At 43.9% G+C, this 24470-nt stretch overlaps 1 protein-coding gene across 2 annotated transcripts in view; it reads left to right on the forward strand.

Annotated features, from left to right (window-relative positions):
- The window catches only part of PIGK (phosphatidylinositol glycan anchor biosynthesis class K), a 195895-nt gene that overhangs the window by 126846 nt on the left and 44579 nt on the right, over nucleotides 1-24470 (forward strand). The window contains exon 11 of one of the 2 annotated variants that reach the window (XM_040360668.1): nucleotides 3637-3669. The exons of the other annotated variant lie outside the window; for it this stretch is intronic. Within the exon in view, the coding sequence (XP_040216602.1) occupies nucleotides 3637-3654 (18 nt within the window). The 3' untranslated portion in view covers nucleotides 3655-3669. Of the gene's footprint in view, nucleotides 1-3636; nucleotides 3670-24470 lie in introns of those variants that run through there. 2 annotated transcript variants of the gene reach the window in all.

Here is a 24470-nt window from a genome sequence, read left to right on the forward strand (position 1 = left end):
CATGGGCTAACCTTTTTAAATTCATAAAAGTGTATTTTTTTCCCCAAAAAAGTGTTTGAAAGAACACTGCGCAAATACCATGTGATGTAAAATACTGCAACGATCGCCATTTTATTTTCTAGGGCGGTGATGGTGAACCTTGGCACCCCAAATGTTTTGGAACTACATTTCCCATGATGCTCAACTACACTGAAAAATTGCAAGAGCATCATGGGAAATGTAGTTCCAAAACATCTGGGGTGCCAAGGTTCGCCATCACTGCTCTAGGGTCTCTGCTAATTATATATATATATATATATATATATATATATATATATATATATATATATATATATATATATATATATATATATATATATATATATATATATATATATATATATATAAAATAGTTTGGGGGTTCTAGGTAATGTAATGGTTTAGCAAAAAATATCAAAAATGTCTGAAATAGGCTTAGGCATGAAAGGGATAATGCATTAAGATAAAGACCTTCTGCCTTTACAGCCATTTTAATGTTTTGCATATGCTTAATGTACTATTTTTGGGATTTGAGTGTTCCATGGCTGCTGGGCTTTGTTGTCTGCTGGCAGCCGCTCTCGCTGCCCATATAAACCACACTAAACATGGATAACTCGTCAAAGAAACTCCTAGAATTCAAAAAGTCCACACAGTCCATAAAGTGCAAAATGTGCTATAGGAAGTGAAGATCCTCCAATAACTATACTGCCCAGTGTAATAATACACCCATATAAAGTGACTTCAGTGCTTTTCTGTATAAAAGGACTCCAGTGCTTTTCCTTCACCAATATGCACTCACCAGAATCCCATTGATAAACAGCCATCCAGTCCAATCCTCCATGATAGACAGTGCCCTATCAAAGAGAATCCTAGCCAAACAATGCCTGCCGCACGGAGCCTGAGAAGTAATATATAGTGTAGTATTTTATACAAGACTTTAGTAATTAAATAGAGCTTAAAATATCCCATATGGTGTATATCCATATAAAAACAACCGCCCAAGCCTCGGATGTGGCAGTGTGACGTCAGCACGTACGGCCCCTCTGTTTAAAAGCTTGGCTCAAGTGATGATTTTCAATAGAAACGCACAAAACCCTTACGCCCAGAATGGGGTCGTCTAAGAATGATTTAGCACCAGGTTCTCAACAAACATTTGATACGCTCTGTGAGAGAGGCAGCCCACTTCTGTCTGCGCTCTGGCCCCTAGGGCTTGCGGCGCTGCGTGCCAGCCCTGGTGGGGTGGGGCGGCGGCTATTCCAGGCCAGCCTGGGCTTTGTTTGGATTATATGATTGAATATTGTGTTGGTCACCTTTTGGTATTAGCAGCTCCACCTCTTAAGTGCTCACTGACACATTATTATTTACACTAAACATGGCGCTTTCAGGGCCTGAGGAAGGAGCGCATGCTTCACAAACACGTCACCATGTTCCCCAATCAAGACCGGGCGTGACGTCACATCCCTTTAAGACTGCATTTCATGAATTGAAAAATAACAAAACGGTAAAGCTAGCCCAATTTTTTTGTATAATATGAAAGATGATGTTATGCCGAGTAAATAGATACCTAACATTTAAAATTGCCCACACTTGTGGAATGGCACCAAACTTTGGTACCTAAAAACCTCCATAGGCCACGATTTACATTTTTTTTTACAGGTTACCAGTTTGGAGTTAGAGGTGCTAGAATTGTTGATCTCGTTTTAACACACATGTGTAATATGAATGCTGTTTTTTTATTTATTTTGTATATTTTACATAATTTGTTTATTTTAACACTTTTTCTTTAAAAAAAAAATGTAAACATCACTTGTAATAGGAATGGTGCGTGACATGTCCTCTTTATGTAGAGATGTATGGTCTGCAAGACCCCACATCTCTCCTCTAGGCTGGAAAGATTGAAGATAAAAAAAAAAATTATCTCTTCATTCCAGCCAAGATCTCGGCTTTGTTTACTTTCGCCAGCCGGACGTGATGTCATAATGTCGTACCCGGGCCTCCGAAGGTCATAGAGATGACTGGGGGCTATTTGGTTACCGGACATCTCTATGATTAACAACCGTCAGCCTCGGATTCTTTCTCCGCTTTGCCGATCATATAGGCGAGCCCGGAGAAGCATCGAAGGGCGGCGGGTGATGTCCCCTCCCCCTGCCTGTAAGAAAACGAGCAAGCAGCTGAACTGCCGCTATGATTGTTCTTACGGTGCACAGAATCGCCGGCTGTAAAAGATGATATCTGAGTGATGCCATCATTCAGATATCCCCACTCAAAGTCAATGACGTCCGTGGGCTGGAAGTGGTTAAACAAAACTTTTATTGCTCCTAGTGCTTAATGACTACCAAGAAGCTGATCTGCCCAGTGGGGATCTTGATTTTTGAAGATCTCCCTCCCCTATAATTGCAATTGGTTGCAATTTGGTATTTATTTTTAGGAGACCATATCATTATTTTATATTAGCAGCCCTCCCAGCTTTAGAATCTTAACCTCTTGGAGCCCCGGCCATTGTAAAAGGACGGCCACAAGGTGGCTCTACAGTGCCGGGAGGATGTCTATTGTCCTTGGCTCCTCTGGCCACTGGGGTGCCCACCGCGTCACTGAGGTTTCCGATGTGCGTGCCTGGAGGCTGCTATGTCCGCCAGGTACCCGCGATCGCCTGTTACACAGACAAGGACATGGATCTTTATGTGTAAACACAGAGATCCACGTCCTGTCAGGGAAAGGAGACTGATGCTGGACACAGATCGCCCCCCAGTCAGTCCCCTCCCCTCACAGTTAGAATCACTAGTAGGGAACACATTTAACCCCTTCCTCGCCCCCTAGTGTTAACCCCTTCCCTGCCAGTCACATTTATACAGTAATCAGTGCATATTTATAGCACTGTTCGTTGTAAAAATGTGAATGGTCCCAAAAATGTGTCAATTTTTAGATGTGTCCGCCATAATGTCGCAGTTCCAATAAAAATCACAGATCGCCACCATTACTAGTAAAAAAGATAAAATAAATAAGTCATAATTCTGTCCCCTATTTTGTAGGCGCTATTACTTTTGCGCAAAGCAATCACTATACGCTTATTGCAATTTTTTTTAATCAAAAATATGTAGAATACGTATCGGCCTAAACTGAGAAGAATTTATTATTATTTTTTTTTTTAAAAAGGATATTTATTATAGCAAGAAGTAAAAAATATTGTGTTTGAGGTGATCAAATACCACCAAAAGAAAGCTCTATTTGTGGGAAAAAAAGCATGTCAATTTTGTTTGGGAGCCACGTCGCACGACCGTGCAATTGTCAGTTAAAGCGACGCAGTGCTGAAAGCTGAAATTTTCGCCTGGGCAGGAAGGGGGTATATGTGCCCTGTAAGCAACCGGTTAAAGAATAAGAAGGTTTTACCTAGATGTAAACCGTTTTGTTAGACGCAGTAGAAATGTTTTTGTTTTATTTATGGAGTTCTTCCTTAACCTTGTGTGATTAATTGCGTTCAGATTCACACTGAAGATTTTAAAACAGCTAATCTAAAATCACCAATGTAGCTTTAGCCCTTAGGGGTGGCCAGACAGGGTGCAATAAATCACACAATGGAACAGATTGGAGCCTGTTTTTTTTTATGTTCCTGCTGCATAGGAGTCTAGAATGCAATGAAGATGCAGAAGTTTTTGTTATCAGGACAACTTTAAACATGTTGGGGGAGAATCGCTAATCGCCCAAGCATCAGTCATTCATTTTTGTAATGGAGATTAGCAGGAAAGCCTTTCATTGGACAATACCCCACTTTGTACCATCAAGGCAGGACCTGGAGAAAGCACAAAGGCAGGAAGATATTTCAAAAAGAGAGGCAATGACCACCTGGAGTGTCCAATATGAAGCCTTATCTATCCAGACTCAGATCACCGGTAGAAATATTATGCTGCCTATGAAAGGCCCTTACCAAATGTATTCATGTTTTTCAACAGGGCTTTACCGCTTCTGTGCAAAGGGCTGCTGAATTAGGTTAATTAACTTCTGTGCTGGCCTCGGGCGGATGTACCGCGCTTGATTAGCAGAGAGGATAGAACTTATCACTACTTTCTGCCGCAGCGCACGCCCCGTGGTTATTCATTATCATTGAAGATGGTTTAAAACACCCTTGGACAATGTCTGGCTCTGAGAGGACGGAAGGCTTGCTGACTGAATTTCTGCTTTTTAGCTTTAAGGCAACAATCATTTTTCCTATTATTTTTAAGCTTTTTTTTAAACCTGTTTTTATCGTTTTGTATGCTGCATTTTAAAAATATATTCTTTTAATTATTTCTGCTCTTTATTATTACATTTTGATCTATGAAAGCATGTTGGATAGACACTGTGCATGGTTTCCAGCAACAAATGTTTCAGTACATATTGATTGGAACAGTCACATTTCTAAAGGGGGATTTTTTAATGATCATAAATTGTGTTTTAAAGCCATTTTTTGAAGTAGAACTACAGGCAACACTTTTTTTTTCCATCTTAGATAGAGTAAGGGCGGGTTAGTTTTTTGCCATCTGTGTCCCATTGGGAGAACTCCCTTTAGAGCCGGTTCACACTGGGGCGACTCGTCAGGCGACTCAGCCACCTGACAAGTCGCGTCCCATTCTAGTCAATAGAACCTCCACACAAGTCGCTCCGACTTAGAAAAAGGTTCTTGTACGACATCAGGGGCGACTTGCATTGACTTCTACACAGAAGTCATTTTGCAAGTCGCCTCTGAAGTCGTCTTCAGGGCGCCTTGCAGAGTCACCCCCGAAGTCGTGCCGCCCCAGTGTGAACGGCTCTAACTTCCTGTCCTGTAGCCAAAACAGGAAGTGAGAGGAAATCACTGCAAATGAAGGGAATCACTTGGGGTCACAGATTTACCCTCAATTGCTCTTCTGGGGGCAACCCAAAATTTGGGCTTTTCTTTTACTTTCTAGTTCAATCATTGTTATTTAAAGTGGGCCTTTTTCATCTGTCCAGCTATTAAATCTTCTGCCCTTGTTGTTTCAACTCTGGATAGTAAAACATTTTTTTTTCTGCCAGTAAATACCTTATACAGCCCACTCCCTGTTTCTTTTCTGGTAAAAGGCCTGGACTTATGACATGTACAGCTCTCTCTCGTCAGAGTTTGCCAGGAAGGGAGGGGGTGAGGGCAAATAAGAGGGCAAATGAGAGCTGCAGAGCTGGAGGTGTGTGTCTGTGTAAATCCAGGAAGTGAACAGGCAGCAGCTTCAGCTGCCCACAGTTAAAATGGATGCAGCCAGACTTAGTGGAGGGAGATTTTTGCAGCATATTTTGGCAAGTACAGAATCACAGTATATATAAAATAATATGCAAAGTGGTTGGAGGGGGAGCTTCAGAATGGCAAAGATGTTTTTATTACAAATTATGTGAGCAGACTGCAGTTCCTCTTTAACCACTTAAGCCCCGGACCAATATGCTGGCTAAAGACCCAAGGTGTTTTTACAGTTCGGGACTGCGTCGCTTTAACAGACAATTGCGCGGTCGTGCGACGTGGCTCCCAAACAAAATTGGCGTCCTTTTTTCCCAACAAATAGAGCTTTCTTTCGGTGGTATTTGATCACATCTGCGGTTTTTAGTTTCTGCGCTATAAACAAAAATAGAGCGACAATTTTGAAAAAAATGCAATAAGTTTTACTTTTTGCTATAATAAATATCCCCCAAAAACATATATAATTTTGCAATAATCGTTTATCGGTTGGTTTGCGCAAAATTTATAGCGTTTACAAAATAGGGGATAGTTTTATTGCATTTTTATTTTTTTTACTACTAATGGCGGTGATCAGCGATTTTTTTCATGACTGCGACATTATGGCGGACACTTCGGACAATTTTGACACATTTTTGGGACCATTGTAATTTTCACAGCAAAAAATGCATTTAAATTGCATTGTTTATTGTGAAAATGACAGTTGCAGTTTGGGAGTTAACCACAGGGGGCGCTGTAGGAGTTAGGGCCCTTTCACACTGGGGCATTTTTCAAGCGCTTTAGCGTTAAAAAAAGCGCCTGTAAAACGCCTGAAAGAAGCTGCATCTGCAATCCCAATGTGAAAACTCGAGTGCTTTCACACTAAAGCGCCTGAAAAACACCCCAGTGTGAAAGTGGTCTTAGCGTTAAAAAAAAGCGCCTGAAAGAAGCTGCATCTGCAATCCCAATGTGAAAGCCTGAGTGCTTTCACACTGAGGCGCTGAGCTGGCAGGGCGTCAAAAAAAGTCCTGCATGCAGCTTCTTTGCAGCGCTTTAGGAGCGGTTAATACACCGCTCCTAAAGCCCCCTTCCCATTGAGGAAGCCTTTTTTAACGCCAAAGCGCCTGAAAAGCGCCTCAGTGTGAAAGGGGTCTTAGCAGCGCTTTATCAGCGTTTTTCGGGCGCTGGCAGTGTGAAAGGCCTCTGAAAGCACTTGGGCTTTCACATTGGGATTGCAGATGAGGCTTCTTTCAGGCGCTTTACAGGCTTTTTTTAAACGCCAAAGCGCCTAAAAAACGCCTGAAAAACGCCCCAGTGTGAAAGGGGTCTTAGGGTTCACTTTGTGAGTGTTTACAACTGTAGGGGGGTGTGGCTGTAGGTGTGACGTCATCGATCGTGTCTCCCCTATAAAGGGTATGACGCGATCGATACGCCGCCACAGTGAAGCACGGGGAAGCCGTGTTTACACAAGGCTCTCCCCGTTCTTCAGCTCCGGGGACCGATCGCCGCACTCGAGCGGCGATCGGGTCCGCGGGACCCGCGGTCCCGGAGCTTCGGACCCGCGGTCCCGGAGCTTCGGACCGGGTCGCGGGAGCGCACCCGCGACCCACGGCTGGGTACAAGTACAGGACGTATATATACGTGCTTGTGCCCAGCCGTGCCATTCTGCCGACGTATATGTGCAGGAGGCGGTCCAGAAGTGGTTAATTATAATAAATATCATTGGGAGCACCAGAAGTTAACAGTAGTGAATACAAAGCCTTATACTGTGAGGGAAAAAGTATTTGATCTCCTGCTGATTTTGTACTTTTACCCACTGACAAATAATGATCAGACTATAATTTCAATGTTTTTTTTTTTTGTTTTTTTTTTAACAGTTAGAGAAAGAACAACAAAAGTATCCAGAAAAACGCATTTTGAAAAAGTTATAAATTGATTTGCATTTTAATGAGTGAAATAAGTATTTGATCCTCTATCATTTAGCAAGATTTCTGGCTGGTGCCTTCTATATGGTTAACAAGCTGAGAGTAGAAGCACACTCTTAAAGGGAAAGCTCCAAATCTCAGCTTGTTACCTGTATAAAAGACACTTGTCCACAGAAGCAATCAATCGATCAGATTCCAATCTCTCCACCATGGTAAAGACCAAAGAGCTGTCCAAGGATGTCAGGGAGAAGATTGTAGACCTACACAAGGCTGGAATGGGCTACAAGACCATCGCCAAGCAGCTTGGTGAGAAGGTGATAATGGTTGGTGCGATTATTCGCAAATGGAAGAAACACAAAATTCCAATTCCATTCTCCCTCAGGGGGAAGGAGGACATGGACTCGGGATGGTTAGGAGTGTCAGTCACAGGTGCCCAATGGTAGTTGGGGGAAGTGAAGAGAAAGCATACGTAAGCCATGGTTCCCAAATGTAATAAACTTGGCATGAGAGTCCTTGAGGATACTGGACATTTAATCATTAAGCATCAAAGCAGTCATGCGGTCTCTTACACCCTGGAAAGGTTCTGTGGGTTTTTTATCCAGGCCCGAGGAGAGGAGGATCAGGGCTTATCTGTGGAAAACCACTGCACAGAGCAGGCATGTATGAGCTGTTTTTGTTGTTTAACCGCTAAAGAACCAGCCACCGCAGTTATACTGCATCAGGTTAGCTCCCTTATCGCCATTGTACGTTGGCCGCTTTAAATAGAATAGGAGGCACGCAACGCCAGAGCCGATGCGCATGGCCAGTGGCTACGATGTCCGCCAGCCACCCGCGATGAGAGAAGGACACAATAGGGCTCTGTCAATGTAAACAGCCAGATCTCCGTTCTGTCAGGGGAGTAGAGATTGATCTGCTGTTCCTAGTGATTAGGAAAAACGATCTATCTCTACACTCAGCAGTGCTGATCATGCAATGCAACTCTGTACACTGTTTTGTGAGCCAAAGCCGACATGGTGATGTAACCCCAGGGGGGTGGGCCTGTGATAGCCTGGGCCCACAGGAACTGGGTTAAATGATGCTGGCCATTATTCAGCCTAGAAGACCACTGGTTGTGGGGTTTTTGTCAGAGAACAGCCATTAGGCAATTTATCTTAAAGCGGAGGTTCACCCTAAATCTTATCTAATGTTCAACCGCACTATCTTGGTGTGTATAGTAACAAATCGCTATCCATTTTTTCAAATAACAATCAAATACCTTGTATATATAATGTCTAGCAGTGACTTCCTGGTTCTCCTCCCGCGGGAGGGGGCGTGTCGCTTCGTCTCTGCGCCGCAATGTCTCTTGGGAGCTCAGCGTCATGCTGCCCAGGAAACGATTACGACTGCATATAGAGCAAATCTCGCGTGATTTCGATCGTCGCGTGACTCATGCAGGCGGTCACGTGACGAAGACGGCTCCAAATCCCGGAAGGATTTGCTTGTGCGCTTCACAGTGCCCACAAGCAAGATGGACCCGCTCAGGACAGAATTTTATGAAGTACTTTTTACTGCAGAAAGAAAAGGCGGCGGGCTAGTGAAATTGGACACGTAAGTAAACTATTAATGACATACCGACCGGCAGATGCACATAAAAAAAAAAAAAACGAAATCCCGCGGAAGCCCCGCTTTAACAAGGACAAAGGAAAAACAAAACTAAAGATCTGCTTGTAATGACTTTCCTTTCACCCGAAGTCCACAGAAGCAAGATGTTTGAGGTCACTTTTGCTACAAACTCAGAACTTTTATAACAAGTTTCTTCTTTCTGTCAGTGCATCTGAATCCAAAAAGCAAATGGGTTTAAGAGCTAGCTGCCTATCGAAATATTTATAATGCAGATTTGTGTTTTTTGCCTGTAGTTTTCCTTTCAGCACATTGAATGTGTGTGTTTTTTTTTTTTTTCTGTGCACTTAGCAATGCTTGTTCGACGTCGGGCTCTCTGCTGAGTTCCAGAGCCATAAATGACCCACCAGATTGCAAATGTCACATTTCGAATTCCGTCTCCATGCCGGAATCCAAATGAATTAAACAGCAGCGGAGATGCCAGGTCGATATGCACAAGTGTGAGCAATGAAACCGCTTGCATGTAGGCCAGAAGAAGTAAATAAGGGCTCTCCTAAACAGTTACCTAGAAGCTAGCGTCACAAAGATAAAAGAAAAGCTAGGTAACCTTTCCTTTTTGTCGTCTGTTTGAAATGTCAAAGCTATATTTTTGGAGTAATGAACTAATAACTACGAGCTTCGTTACACTGATCGGTTTTACACAACTGTAAATGTACTTTGTGAAACACTCGGTCTCTGTACTTTTGGCATTTCATTTTAAGCTTTTGTTTATCCTTGCTTTTGTTTTTCAAAACTTTATACAGAAAAGGCTGATTATTTGGGTGTGAAAGTGAACTTGCAAGTAAAAGCATAGAGTGCTTGCTGGTTATGCACATTCCAATATTTAAAGACCTATTTATTTATTTTTATCAAGCAATAAATTACCTTTAAAGTGGTTCTAAAGCCTACACACTTTTTACCTTAATGCATTCCTTGCATTAAGGTAAAAAATGTTTAGGCATCAGCATCCCCCCTTCCCCCCCACCATCCCTCACTCGATCCAGTGGTGTGCACGTTTGCAGCCCTTCTCTCCCCTCTTTTCTGGGTCTCATTGGCTTTGCTGGGGCCCCCCCGGGAGCAATAGGCAATATGGATGCAGCAGTGGGGCTTGGGAGCGATCGCGCATGTGTGCCCCCATAGGAAGGGCACTGGACATATGCGAGGGGACAGGAGCGATGGACCTGAGAAAAGGGGGTACAATTCCACGTTTAGTATAGATATGTTTGTAATTTAAAAAAAATAATAATAATTTTACAGTCTCTTTAATGGAAGGTCTTCTTGACCTTTGTAGCTGCAGGCACAATGGGGTAATTGATCCTCAACAATTACAGTGTAAGCACATTTGCTCTGACTTTCTCTCAGCTTTTAACTGCTCCCCTGCTTCTCCCCACTTCCAGTGACTTGATAACCTGCTAGTCTTTAAGGTGGAGTTCCAGACTGTTCCTAACTAAGCTGTAAGTGTAGCTTTAAGATAAAAAACCTGTGTGCAGCAGCCCTCCTAATACTTAATCCCATCTCGATCCAGCGATGTTGCACAAGAGGCTTGGCTGCCTGGGACTTTCCCTTCTGATCGACTGAGACACAGCAGGGGTGCTTGCTGTTGGCTCTTGCTGCTGTCAAGTTGGTGAGCCAATGAGAGGGGGCGGGGCCAGGCCACGGCTCCATGTCTGAATGGACACACACAGCCTCAGATCAGGTGCCCCCATAGCAAGCTGCTTGTTGTGGGGGCACTCAGCAGGAGGGAGGGGCCAGGAGCACTGAAGAGGGACACGAGAAGAGGAGGATCTGGGCTTCTTTGTTTAAAACCACGGCACAGGGTAGGTAAGTATGACATGTTTGTTAGACATGTGCAATTCATTTAGTTTCAAATTTGTTTTTTAACACATTTTTCCATATATTCGGAAATTCGAAATTTGGAAATCCAAAAATAAAAATCCGAAAATTCAAAAGAACGAAAATAAGAACAAAAATCTGAAAATTCAAACTTGAAAATCTGAAATAACTAACTAATAATAACTTAACGTGGAGTTTGACAATTTTTTTTTTTATATACTTACCAGAAATAACGTTTTCTATGTGGAAATCCGTAATCGGCCTCTTCATTGTCCACGGTGGATCTTCTTCCTCCGTCCTAGTCGCGGTGTCTTCTGGTGAATAGGGCGCGCTGCCTTCTGGGAACGCTGTGTATCCCAGAGAGCAGCCGGCCCATTCACAAAGAGCCGGGCAGTGAAGCCGCAGGGCTTCACTGCCTGTTTCCCTTACCAAGGATGGCGGGGCTGGGAGCTGCTAGGATCCAGGGATCAGCCTGGGGGGGGGGGGGGGGGGGGGAGTACTGACATTGCGGACGAGTAGGACAGGTAAGTGTCCTTATTAAAAGTCAGCAGCTACAGTGTTTGTAGCTGCGGACTTTTAAAAAAAATATATAAATACCGTATTTATCGGGGTATTGCGCGCACCCTTAAAGTGGACCCGACATTCCTGTAAAAAAACATTTTAGTACTTACAGTTTTGGTGTCTTGCGCGGCGTCCATCGGCGGCCTCTGTCTGCGGCTTCGGGTGACCTCTTCGTCGGGTCCGGCGTCCTCCCCGCTCAATCCCCGCTTTCCCGCGCCGAGTTTGAATACTGCGCCGGCATATACCGAGCGCAGTACACTTGTGTATAGTCGGGCAGGCTCGGCTACTCTCGCGCTCACGTCCTGTACGTCCAGGACGTGAGGGCGAGAGGAGCCGAGCCTGCCCGACTATACACAAGTGTACTGCGCTCGGTATATGCCGGTGCAGTGTTCAAACTCGGCGCGGGTATCGGCGTATATCGCGCACCCATGATTTTGCCCTATTTTCAGGGCAAAAAAGTGCGCGGTATACGCCGATAAATACGGTAAATCGCGGGTGGTTAACTATTGCTAACTATTAAATTATAGGTTTTGGCATTTCCTTTCAAATTTGTCTGTTAGTGAACGTAACGAATACAAATTTATCCGAAGTTACGAATTATCCGTAATAACGAATGCCGCATCGAAACGAATGGAATGTAACTAATTAATAATAATAAATAATAATAATAAAAACGTACTATTTTTTAGTTGTATTTGATTAGATGCGGCATTCTTTATTTCAGATAATTTGTAACTTCAGATACATTTTGTATTCATTACGTTGACTTACAGCCAAATTTGAAAGGAAATTCCAATATCCATAATTTAATAGTTTGTTATTATTAGTTATTTAGAATTTACGTATTTTCCTTTATTTTCAAATTTCCGAATTTGTGAATAAAAAAACAAAACAAGAAAAGAAGAAGAAAAAAAAAAAAGAAAAACAGAAAAACAAACACATTTTTCGGCAGTGCACATGTCTAATGTTTGTTATTTTAAATCAAAAAAATCTGAGGCTTTAGTACCACTTTAAACCCCTTGTAACTCCTATTCTAACTAGCATGTGAAAGAAAGGTGCCTATACTTGCTTATTCTGAGGGTGCTTTTAGTCCAGTCATGTGATCTTCCCAAGCAGCTGACTTCAAGGGAGAGGAGAGACCACCGACAATATCTGAAATGTCCATGCAGTGACATCATACAGGCTTGCTTTGGAGCCTCCGTTGTCGACACGCACTACTTTCCCCTGAAAGCCACTGTTAGGACCGATCATGTGACTGTACTGGAGTCGACTACACCAAAAAATAAAAACCTGACAGGAGTTTTAACCTTCCTGTTCAATATCCAAAATGGAAAGAAAAAGTTTTGACTATATTTCAAATTGAAAACCTACTGGTATTCAGGATTACAGAGTTGGAGAACTGCAATTGTTTGTCTTTTATATGAACCATCTCCATAGAGGGCAATGTGTTTTCATCCCTCCAGCGTCTCTGGGCTGCTGCTACGCCTAGGTGTGAATGGGGGCTTAGGAACATGAGAGTATTGTAGCTCAAAGCTCCAAAACGCTTAGGCTGCATTCACACTGTAACGCCGCGTACGCGGCGTATTTTGCCGCGATTTGTTGAACTTTTTTTTTTTTTTTTTTTTTAACAAGACATTTACATTGATGTCTATGCCCAAATGCCGAAAGCCGCCTGAAAAAAGGGTCCGGGACTTGTTTTCAGGCGGCAGGCGTACGGCGTTTCGGCGTTCGACGTGAGATGTGAACCATCTCATAGACATCAATGCAAATTCACCCCTCCAGCGGCACGAGCGTCGCGCTTCAGGCGTTTTGTCACCTAGGTGTGAATGCAGCCTGTAAGCGGATCTGTGCTCACCTCGGCTCCAGCAATGCGGCGTCCCTGAGCTCCCCAGCTGCGGATATCTTTGGGCAGCCGAGTCTCGGTCGCCAGTGGCTGTCATTGGTCGGGTGGGGATGACGTCACTCAGTTAAGTCAGATTTGAGATTGCCAAATTTGTAAAGTGAGCTGCACGTGCGTGACTTACTGTACAGGGACGGACAGGCAGGTAAGTAACTTTAATGCAAAGGAAACAAATCATGTCTATTCTGCTTTAGAATTCCTGCCTATTCGACCATTCTTTAATTATGGCTAAAAGTTCCACTTTAACATCCAAAATCCAATGGTTTTCAATTGTTCTTCACACCTGAGCGTAATGTCGATTGAAGCTTTTAACTTGAGAAAGTACTTCTTTTGAGCTATAAGCTTCAATAGTTTTTTGCTGCAATAGAAAAAAAAAATAGCAAAAACCCACATTCCCTAGTAACTAGCTCTCCATTGTCTAAAACACATTTTAACCACTTAGACCCCGGACCTTTAGGCAGCTAAATGCCCAGGCCAGGTTTTGCGATTCGGCACTGCGTCGCTTTAACAGACAATTGCGCGGTCGTGCGATGTGGCTCCCAAACAAAATTGGCGTTCTTTTTTCCCCACAAATATAGCTTTCTTTTGGTGGTATTTGATCACCTCTGCGGTTTTTATTTTTTGCGCTATAATCAAAAATAGAGCGACAGTTTTGAAAAAAATGCTATATTTTTTACTTTTTTCTGTAATAAATATCCCCCAAAAATATATAAAAAAACATTTTTTTTTCCTCAGTTTAGGCCGATACGTATTCTTCTACCTATTTTTGGTAAAAAAAAATCGCAATAAGCGTTTATCGGTTGGTTTGCGCAAAATTTATAGCGTTTACAAAATAGGGGATAGTTTTATTGCGTTTTTATTAATTTTTTTTTTTTTTTACTACTAATGGCGGCGATCAGTGATTTTTTTTCGTGACTGCGACATTATGGCGGACACTTCGGACAATTTTGACACATTTTTGGGACCATTGTCATTTTCACAGCAACAAAAATTTAAATTGCATTGTTTGTTGTGAAAATGACAGTTGCAGTTTGGGAGTTAACCACAGGGGGCGCTGAAGGGATTATGTTTCACCTAGTGTGTGTTTACAACTGTAGGGGGGTGTGGCTGTAGGAGTGACGTCGTCGATTGTGTCTCCCTATAAAAGGGATAACACGATCGATGCAGCCGCCACAGTGAAGCACGGGGAAGCCGTGTTTACACGCGGCTCTCCCCGTTCTTCAGCTCCGGGGAGCGATCGCGGGACCCCAGCCCGCGACCCACGTGCCGTGCCATTCTGCCGACGTATATCGTTGTGCGGCGGTCGTTAAGTGGTTAACACTCAGTCTTTAGACTGGCCATACACAGTTCGGATCTCAGCCGGTTCAGCAGGAAGTGGCCAACATTCAAACTGTTAATGGGCAGGCTGAATGTACCAAGTTGATCGATCAAATTGGGTATACAACAAACCTGTGGGATTCTTGTGATTTTAACAAGCGGCTGCTATAGCCACTAGCTATAATCACTGTCTTCTCACGGCAGGGATGGCTTCCCATGCCCTCCCCCACGGCCCCCCTGGGAGAAGATAATTGCTGATTCCCCTGTCAGTGCTGATGGGGGAATCGTGCAAATTAATTTTCTGCAACCCGTGGTTGCAGGAAAGAAAGTCACACCATGTATGGCCTTCCTTACACACCTGCAAAAATGCCTATACAAATGCGCAAAAACAAAACTGCTCAATAACCAAAGATGCTCAGTCTCTCAAGCGTGCCTGCAGCCTATTTCAATGAAGTGTATGTTAGAGGAGCTCCCCTCTGGGCGAAAAAGACGGCAGCTATAAATATTGTAGCTGCTGACTTTTAATATAAGGACACTGTTATGTGAAGAAGCTCCCGGGGGGAAATGTGCATGCACGGCTCGGAGCCACAGAACAGCTAAGATTACTGTCAACTGTTGTCTTGCGTGGCCGAGGCACATTCATGTAGGTGAGGGGTGGATATTTACATGACGGGGTCGGATTTTTCAATGATGGGCAGTGCTGGGGGTGGAATTTTTATTGATGGCCAAACAAATCTGCAAACTAGGGGCCAGATTTAGGTAGATCAGCGGATCTTTAGATCCGCGTGATCTATCTGATTTAAGATACGCTGCCGCAAGTTTGAGAGGCAAGTAGGTAATTCACAAACCACTTACCTCCAAACTTGCGGCGGCGTCTCGCAAATCCCCCGGCGGAATTCAAATTCCGCGGCTAGGGGGAGTGTACTATTTAAATCAGGCGCGTTCCCGCGCCAATTTAAATGAGCATGCGCCATCCGCGAAATTTCCCGGCGTGCATTGCTCCCACTGATGTCACTAGGACGTCAGTGGTTTCGACGTGAGCATAACTTGCGACGAGCGGGTTTCTGAATCGGCGTACGCAAACGACGTCAAAAAAATCAAAATCGACGCGGGAACGACGGCTATACTTAGCATTGGCTGCGCCTCATAGAAGCATTGGTAAGTATACGCCGGGAAAACCGCTACGGAAACGTCGTAAGAAACTGCGTCGGGTCCGCATACGTTCGTGAATTTGCGTATATCGCTGATTGACATATTATTCAGTGTAAATCAGCGGGAACGCCACCCGCGCCATTTTCAAATTTAAAATAAGATCCGACGGTGTAACACAGTTACACCTGTCGGATCTTAGCCATATCTATGCGTAACTGATTCTATGAATCAGGCGCATAGATACGACCAGTGTAAGTCAGAGATACGACGGCGTATCAGGAGATACACCGTCGTATCTCTTTGTAAATCTGGCCCTAAATCTTTATCTGCTATTCATTTTGAATGCTTGTGGGGCGTGTTTAGTGAATTGAAGGGCGGCCTTTTCTATATTCGATAAAGATTTGTTTGGCCATCTGTAAAAATTCCGCCCCCAGCACAGCCCATCATTGAAATATCCGCCCCCTTCATGTAAATATCCATCCCTCTCCTACATGAACGTGTCTAGGCCACGCTAGACAACAGCTGATCGTAAAATCAGCTGTGCTGAGGCTCTGTTATGCGCAGTTCCGGCTGGGCATTTTTCGATAGGCATTTCTCTACAGGACATCAGCATCCAGAGCTGATTCTATAATCCACTTGGGGGTGCAGGCATCGCATCTTCACTACGGGAAACTGGCAGTAAAGCCTTCAAACTTCACAGCCGGTTTCCTATGCATGTGCAAGTCGCGCTGCGCTTCCTGAACGGTCCTGCCATATTTTGCGACCTGTGTGTGTCCCAGAAGGCAGCAGGGGGGAAAGGAGGAAGGAGGGGCCAGAAATCACCTAGAGGTCGACCGCCGCGGTCACAGCATCAGGAAAGGCCGCGGCTTCGGCCTAGCTCCGGAGCCGTGGCCATCTTGGTACACCCAGCGCGGCGGCCCTAATATCTGTTTACACCCACAGAGGAGGAGGGGCCCGCGCTTGTGGGATAGACACCACTCTCTGGTGTCTGTACTATGGTGGGGGGGGGTCTGTACTGAGGAGGGGGGTGGGTGTCTATCCTGAAGGGAGAGGGGGTCTGTTGTACTGAGGGTGGTGACACTATATATTTTTTTGCACCAGTGCCAATTAATGCCACTTGCCGTCCAGTGCCATCTGCCAGTGCCAATACCAGTGCCACCTTCTATCCAGTGCCAATACCAGTGCCACCATCCAGTGCCAATACCAGTGCCACCTTCTATCCAGTGGCAATTAGTGCCACCTTCTATCCAGTGCCAATACCAGTGCCACCTTCCATTCAGTGCCACCTGCCAGTGCCAACTAAAGCCATCAGTGCCACCTGCCAATGCCAACCAGTGCCATCTGCCAGTGCTAACTATTGCCGTCCAGTGCCAATTAGTGCCACCTGCCAGTCAGAGCCAACCAGTGCCACTTGCCAGTGTCACCTGTTAGTGCCACTCAGTGCCATCTGCCAGTGCCAACCAGTGCCATCTGCCAATTAGTGCCACCTGCCAATCAGTGCAATCTGCTAGTACCATCTTTCAGTGCCATCCAGTGCAACCTGCCAGTGCCAATAAGTGCCACCTGCCAATCAGTGCCTTCTGCTGGTGCCATCTTCCAGTGCCAATTAGTGGCATCCAGTGCCACGAGCCAGTGCCACCAAAAAAAATAAAATCGGCCTAAAATATCGGCATCATATATCGGCCATTGGCCGCCCGATTTCTAAATATCGGCATTGGCCAGAGAAAAACCTATATCGGTCGACCTCTAAAATCACCACAGTGAACTTACACAGAAGTGGGAGTGAGTACCTGTCAAAACCAGGTACCTGCTCCCCCCCCCTCCCCCAAAAAAGTGCCAAATGTGGCAGTGGAGGGGGAGAGGGTGCACTCAAGCAGAGCTTCCCCTTTGAGGTGGAGCTCTGTTTTAAGCTTCTTCCTGTCTTGTTAGAGGCAGCCATTGTCCAATACCCAAAAGTTCTAGTTTCGGAGCTAACTTCACTTCCCAGAGCTTGTGGCCACTTCCCTCACCGGAAGAAAGTCTTATCTGTGACCAGTTGCAGGTTCCCTGGTTGACAACCACTTTGAAAACTGGGAAACAAGATTTACTTCCAGCAGCTAACTGAGAAGTATTCACCAAACTGTCACCTTAAATAAGAGCTTAACCCGTAATTGCAGCATTAGACCGCACGCATTTTGGTTTTCAGTCTGACTGCTTGAGGAGATGATTGACATGCATATAAAAGCCCCTTGCTGTCTGTCCATGCCGGGCTCTCAGGCCTTGTCACTGGTGACATTTGCCTCCAAGAATTCTATGACAATATAAATGAACATTGATTCAAGAGGTACAAACACATTAGTTGTATTATAAGGATATTTATGGGGACATTGTTACTGTGTATAGGATGTTGTTTAAGTTGACAGCACCAAATAAAGCTTTATAGAAACTTGTGTACTCCAGAAGCAGTAAACATTTTCTAAGCTGAGCAGAGATTCCTGAATGACAAAAAAAAAAAAAAAATGCAGCAATCTTTTTAAAAATAGATTTCTAAAAGCTTTATCCTGCTTAAAAGGGTTAGGACAGCTTTTGGCATTGAAAAATAATAAAACAAGATTGCCCGTCAACTAATAAGGTACTGAACACCACAGGGAACATGGAGGAAAAAGCATGCAAGGCTTGAAGACACCTAACTTTAAAAAAGTAAAAAAAAAAAAACTAAAGTGTTACTAAATCCACAACAGTACAATCAGTGTGTATATGCAGTAAAGCATGCTTGTTATACTTGCTGTGGAACCTGAGGGGTTAATCCTCTGCATTGTGTAAAAAGGATGTTTGATGCTGTCTTCTCTGATCCTCCCCTTCTTCCACAGTCCCCAATCCATCTCCTGATGGTACAGAGCCTTGGGGACACTCAGCACTCAGTCCTGCATCCTTATAGGACAGTCGGGGGGAAAAATAAAAACGCCCCCTAAAAAGCTTTAACCAGACCCTAATAGAAGTCACAAGACTGCTATATACTGCTGATGACAAAAGGAAATTGGTAGAGGTGCACCGAATGAAAAATTTGGTACCAAAAATGCAGGATGCATTTTTTTCCCAGCACCCCGCACTATTTGTCCCTCTCAGTACTCTGAATTACTGGAAATGATGCTCCAAGTTCTTATATTATGCTAATTCCTATATTATGCAGGTACTAAAGGTACCCCCTAGTTACTTCCAGGTACTAAAAGTACTCCAAGGTACTATAGGTGTTCCCAGTTAGCAAAGTTTCTCCCAGTTACCAAAAGTAATCCGAGGTACTATAGGTACTCCCAGTTACTAAAGGTACTCCCAGGAACTAAAGGTACTTCCAGTTAATCAGTTCCCCAAAAAAAACCCACACAACCGCTCCGCCGCCCATGTACGGCTTGTCGGCTCCTGTAGCCTTCCTTGGTCAGCCTGTTTATCTCCGGTCCCATGACTACTGCTTTCCTGGCCCGACTATTAAACACCCCCCCCCCCTCCAACCAAAAGAAACAAGACTTTAGTATCACTATTGGGACTCATGCACACTGCAGCTCAAAGTGGCTCCTACAGGCTTTTGAGTTTATTTTTTTTGCCTAGAAACTCCCCTCAATGTTAGCCAATGTGTCCATGCACACTTTGTTTTTTTCAGGCATATGCTCCTACAGGCAGGAAAAAATACCCCCACCAAACTCACATTTTTGAGAGAAGCTAGTGCACCAAAGAGCTCAGAAGAGCTCAAAAAAGAAGCTTAAATGCGTGAAAACATTTGGGTAGATTCACACACAATGGCCTAAAATTAGGACGGCCTAGCCTAGTCTTTTTAGGCTACACCGCCGTAAATTATTTAGGCTATTAGTGATTCTCAAACCACTTACCTGTTAATTTTTGGCGGCGTAGCCTAAAACGACCGGGCGTAAGCGCGCCGAATTCAAATGACTTGTTTGGGGGTGTGTACTATGGAAGTGAGGCTTGACCTCACGTTTTTCGACATTTTTGCGTACTGCGCCTGCGCCGGGCGACTACATTTTCCAGGGCGCATTGCGGATAAGTACGCCGTACGGCCCTATTGATTTCGACGCGGACATAAACGACGTAACTCCCGATTCGCGGACGACTTACGCAAACGACGCTAAAAATTCGAACCTCGCGGCGGGAACGGCGGCCATACTTAACAATAGTTAGTCCACTAGAGCATAGCTCTAAATTTAGGCGGCCTATCCCTTACGGAAACGACGTAACTCGATGGTGTAGGCCCGGCGTACGCTCGTAAATCGTTGGGAATCGGCGTATCCCCTCATTTACATAATCTAGGCCGGCTGCAATGTAAGCGCCACCTAACGGTAAGCCAGAACATTGCAATCTAAGATAGGACGGCGCAAGCCGTCCTATCTTAGATATGTTTAAGTGTATCTCTGTTAGAGAATACACTTAAACATAGGTCGGCTTAGATTCAGAGTTAGGTCGGCTTATCTGTAGATAAGCCAGCCTAACTCTTGGTGAATCTAGCTAATTGTTCCAGCGTTTTGTTTTGTTTATACAGTAGTTAAGAAAATATTATCTAGGAGGGTTTGTGGGGGAAAAAAACGCTTATGCTCAAAGGAGCTTGAAGAAGCTCAATAAAAACATGCACAAGAGCACAAAAAAACAAGCTTCTTCAAGCTGAAATAAAAGCTCAAATGCCTTTTTTTTAGCTACAGTGTGCATGAACCCTAAGGGCTCTTGTACACGGTACTATTGTTTGAGCATCTGCTTTTTTGGATGTAATTTCAGGCGATTTCAGGCGATTGCTTTGAACACAGATTTTTTCCTATTTTTCTTTCATTCAAAAATATGCAGTGCTTGTTTACTCGCCTGTGTATACAAGCACAAAATAAACAAGGAGCTGCATTTAAGATCAGTGGGGAAAAAAACGCAGTACTGAGGTTTTTTTTTAAGCTGCAGTGTGCAAGAGCCCTACAAGTTGTTTGTATTTCTGCCACCAGCAACTCTCCTCTATACTTTGCACCTCCTCATGCAGGGAAGAAAAACCAGCAGTGCTAATTTTTTGCTGTGAATTCTGCAGGAACTAGAACAATTATTTTTACCCGTGAAGAATCTCAGTGGGGGATTGGAGTAGAAACCCCCTTCAAACAAACCCAGTTGTCTTTATTCAGGGTAATAACTGGCATATCCATGAAAACCGATTATAATCTAGATTGAACTGCGGAGCAGACCAGAGGAGCAAAAGAAATACATTTATTCCTTGAAATGCTGTCCTTTTATGTAACTTAATATATTCCCCTTCTAAAAAGTTCATTTACTTTAAATTAACTTATATTTCCAGTGAGATCGCCTCAAAGAAAGCACAAAGGGAGGCTTAGTGATTTAGTCTTCCATCAAATAAACCACATAATTAAAAAAAAAAACGAAGAAAAAACGAATGAGGCAAGGAGCCGCTCAAAAGCACGGCGCTCCCTCTCAGGGGGATGTCAGATTACAGAAATTAGAAAGACTTTGCTCAGAAATTGGGAGATAGAATTAATTTTTGCTTAAGCAGGAACGTGTCAAAAGCCTATTATGTTAATTTTTCAATTTTGCCTCCACTAGTCACACATTTTAAAATGGCTGCATGGCGCAGAACACCGTAATTAATGTCTATTTCTGCTGCAGAACACGATAAAACAAATGTCAAGAGTCTCGTACACATCGGTAGGTGGCCAGTTCATATATAGATGTCTTTTAAAGGACTACTGTCCTGATAAATATTGCATTTTAAGAACTCTATGCAGTTAATGGATTTAGTTTATGAATATTTTTTTTTTTTTTCCTATTTTACATGCCTTTGTACCTGGTTTTTCCTAACGTTTTACCTGTGGACCAAGCTCACCAGTGACAATGACAGGGGTTTGCAACAAAATGTTATGCTTGAAGAGAGCTTGCAATTATTTATTTTTTTAAATTCATTCGACAACACTTTAGAAAACAAAGTGAACCCCACAGAAGCTCCCTCCCCCCCTTTTTTTATCTATTTTTCTTTTTTCCCCTTCCCTGCCTCCCCTTTTTTCGTTCTCCTTTTTCTTCTTCTTTCTTCCTCCCTCTTTAGACACTAAGGGCTAGATTCAGAAAGATAAGCGTATCTTTCTGCGGGCATAACGTATCTCAGATACGTTACGCCGCCATAAATTAGGGCGCAAGTTCCGTATTCAGAAAGAACTTGCGCCCTTAGTTACGGCAGCGTAACGTATGTGGGCCGGCGTAAGCCCGCCTAATTCAAATGGGGATGATGTGGGCGTGTTTTATTTAAATGAATGGTGACCCTGCGTATTTTACGTTTTTTACGAACGGCGCATGCGCCGTTCGTGAAAGAATCCCGGTGCGCATGCTCGAAATTCCGCCGCAAATCGTCATTGCTTTCGACGTGAACGTAAATTACGTCCAGCCCTATTCACAAACGACATAAAATTTTCAAAATTCGACGCGGGAACGACGTCCATACTTAACATAGGATACGCCTCATATAGCAGGGGTAACTTTACGCCGGAAAAAGCCGAACGTAAACGACGTAAAAATTTGCGCCGGGCGGACGTACGTTTCTGAATCGGCGTAACTACCCAATTTGCATATTCCTCGCGTAAATATACGGAAGCACCACCTAGCGGCCAGCGTAAATATGCAGCCTAAGATACGACGGTGTAAGACACTTACTCCGGTCGGATCTTAGGGAAATCTATGCGTAACTGATTCTATGAATCGGTCGCATTGATACAACGCCGCAACTCAGAGATACGACGGCGTATCTGGAGATACGCCGTCGTATCTCGTACCTGAATCTAGCCCTAAATGTGTCCACCTTTCTTCTTTTTAACAAGAAAACACCCAAAAATGCCTTTCGGTATGCACCGACCACACGTTACACCGTTTTTGTTTTTTGACGGAGCGGGATGCTCCCTTCTTGAAGGGGGGCACCGCTATTTTACAACTGATGCGTGCCTATAAATGATCTGATCCTCTTAGTATGTACATGGGAGCCATGTTCCTACAACTATTTATCTACATGTGGTTATGTCTTAGTATTGAATAGGACCCTGACAGAATGTATATAGTTTTGATTTATGACGAAGAATGTTATTTCCAATTCCATCTGGTCACTGCTGACCTTCTTAGTCAGGACTGTGCTGTCATGTCATACTATTGTGTTCTGTTGCATACCCTTAAAGGATAAAAAAAAAAGAAAACAAAGCGATCAGTGTGATCCAGCATCGGTCCTTTTTAGGGTTGAATGACTTCCATGTCATCGAACCCACTTCCTGTTCTCCTAGGGGGTGTTAAGGACCCGCTCCCTGGTGGTACGTCATCTAGCTGCCCTGAGTTTACAGGATTGCAGCATTCAGGACTGCCCACCGCTGAAAGGAAGAGTGACATGTGACTAAATTGAAAATGGCTGTGAAAAAAGAGATTTGTATTAAAAAAAAAATTCTGGGTGGTCATTTTGAAGGTGCTTGGGCCAGAAGCTAATTTTTAAGGGTTGAGTATAGAGTTGGGAGGAATAGTGCCCCATCACTGATATTTCTCGGAGGAATAGTGCCTTCTCATTGGTGGTATTGGGAGGAATTCTGCATGCTATTGGTGTAGGTGGAATGAATAATGCCTCAAGTGGGAGGTATAGTGACCCAAGGGCCGAATAAAGGCTAGCAAAGGGCCACATCCTGGCCGCAGTTTGGAGACCCCTGTCTTAGACCATAGAGATCATCGGAGACCTTCCAGTCTTCAATCTTTATGGTCAGCCAAAGAAATTGCTGGCTGCATTCCAGGCTTCCCTGGTGGGATGGGTGAGCCCGGGAAAGCATCTGAAGGCGAGGGTCTAATTAGATGCTACCATCGTTTAGACAATGCCTGTAGCTGCAGGAATCATGTCGGTATAACTACTATAACGCAAGGACGCACAGGAATGTCCTTGGACAGCAAGTGGCTAGATAAGGAACTGCTGTCTGCAGTGGCCCCCAGGGGCCACAAAATAAGTGTCAAAGGGCTGTTCATTGTGTTGAGTGCGAGGGCTTTAGCAGATAAAAGCCTGCCCCCCCCCCCCCCCCCATGTACAGTATTCTATCTGTGTGTTTAGCTGTTTGTCTGTAGTTCACCTTTAACAGTTTAAAACTAATGATAATTCAAAAACTATTTACTGAAAATAAATAACATCTTTCTAAATAAGGCCCAGAGTACATCAAGGTGGTCATCTTCAGTATCTATCACCTTGTGTGCTTTGTTAATTATCTTCTGAAGTACAAAGACTTTATCAGGCTCTTTAATTCATGGTGTCTTTAGAGGAAGATACCGGTAGGATATATTTAGTGTTAGTTCCTTTTTATCTGTCTAAATATTTAGACAGCGCATCAGCTGTGATCAATTTTCCCGATTGACCTTGATCATCCCATGTGAAATTAGGCAGGTAACAGGCTGCCATCCAGCATGTCAAGCCGCTCTCCCTCTGTGTACCCGCTGACTTTAATTCATTTGCCTTTTACTGTAGATGATTATCTGTGTTTCTGGGGTATTAAAATGTTATTTATAAAACTCATTTTGCCAACATTTATCTCTTCATCTGTCCGTGAAAATCTTCAAATGGATGTTCTTGTCATTAAACCGGACAAGATGACAGCACGTCGTGGCAAATCACACAGTTTTCAAAACAAGTTTCCGAGATGTGATGTGCAAATTGCAGGTTATTCATGGGTGCTTTGGGGTAATGTCAGAACACTAATTCCATTAAAGTGCACCCCCGGAGAAATTCAATCAGTAAACTTCTCCAGGTGTTGCAAGAGGGCAAGATAGCATGAAAATTGAAAGGGAGAAGACTCGCCCTTGAGCAGGGGAATCGGTGAGGGACTAAAGTTATGCAGCCGCCATTCCACCTCATAGGAGGGTGCGTCTACATGCCTAAAAACTACTTAACCACTTCACCCCCCTGATC

Source organism: Rana temporaria, chromosome 7, assembly GCF_905171775.1.
Source record: "Rana temporaria chromosome 7, aRanTem1.1, whole genome shotgun sequence".
In the NCBI taxonomy this organism is placed as follows: Eukaryota; Metazoa; Chordata; class Amphibia; order Anura; family Ranidae; genus Rana; species Rana temporaria.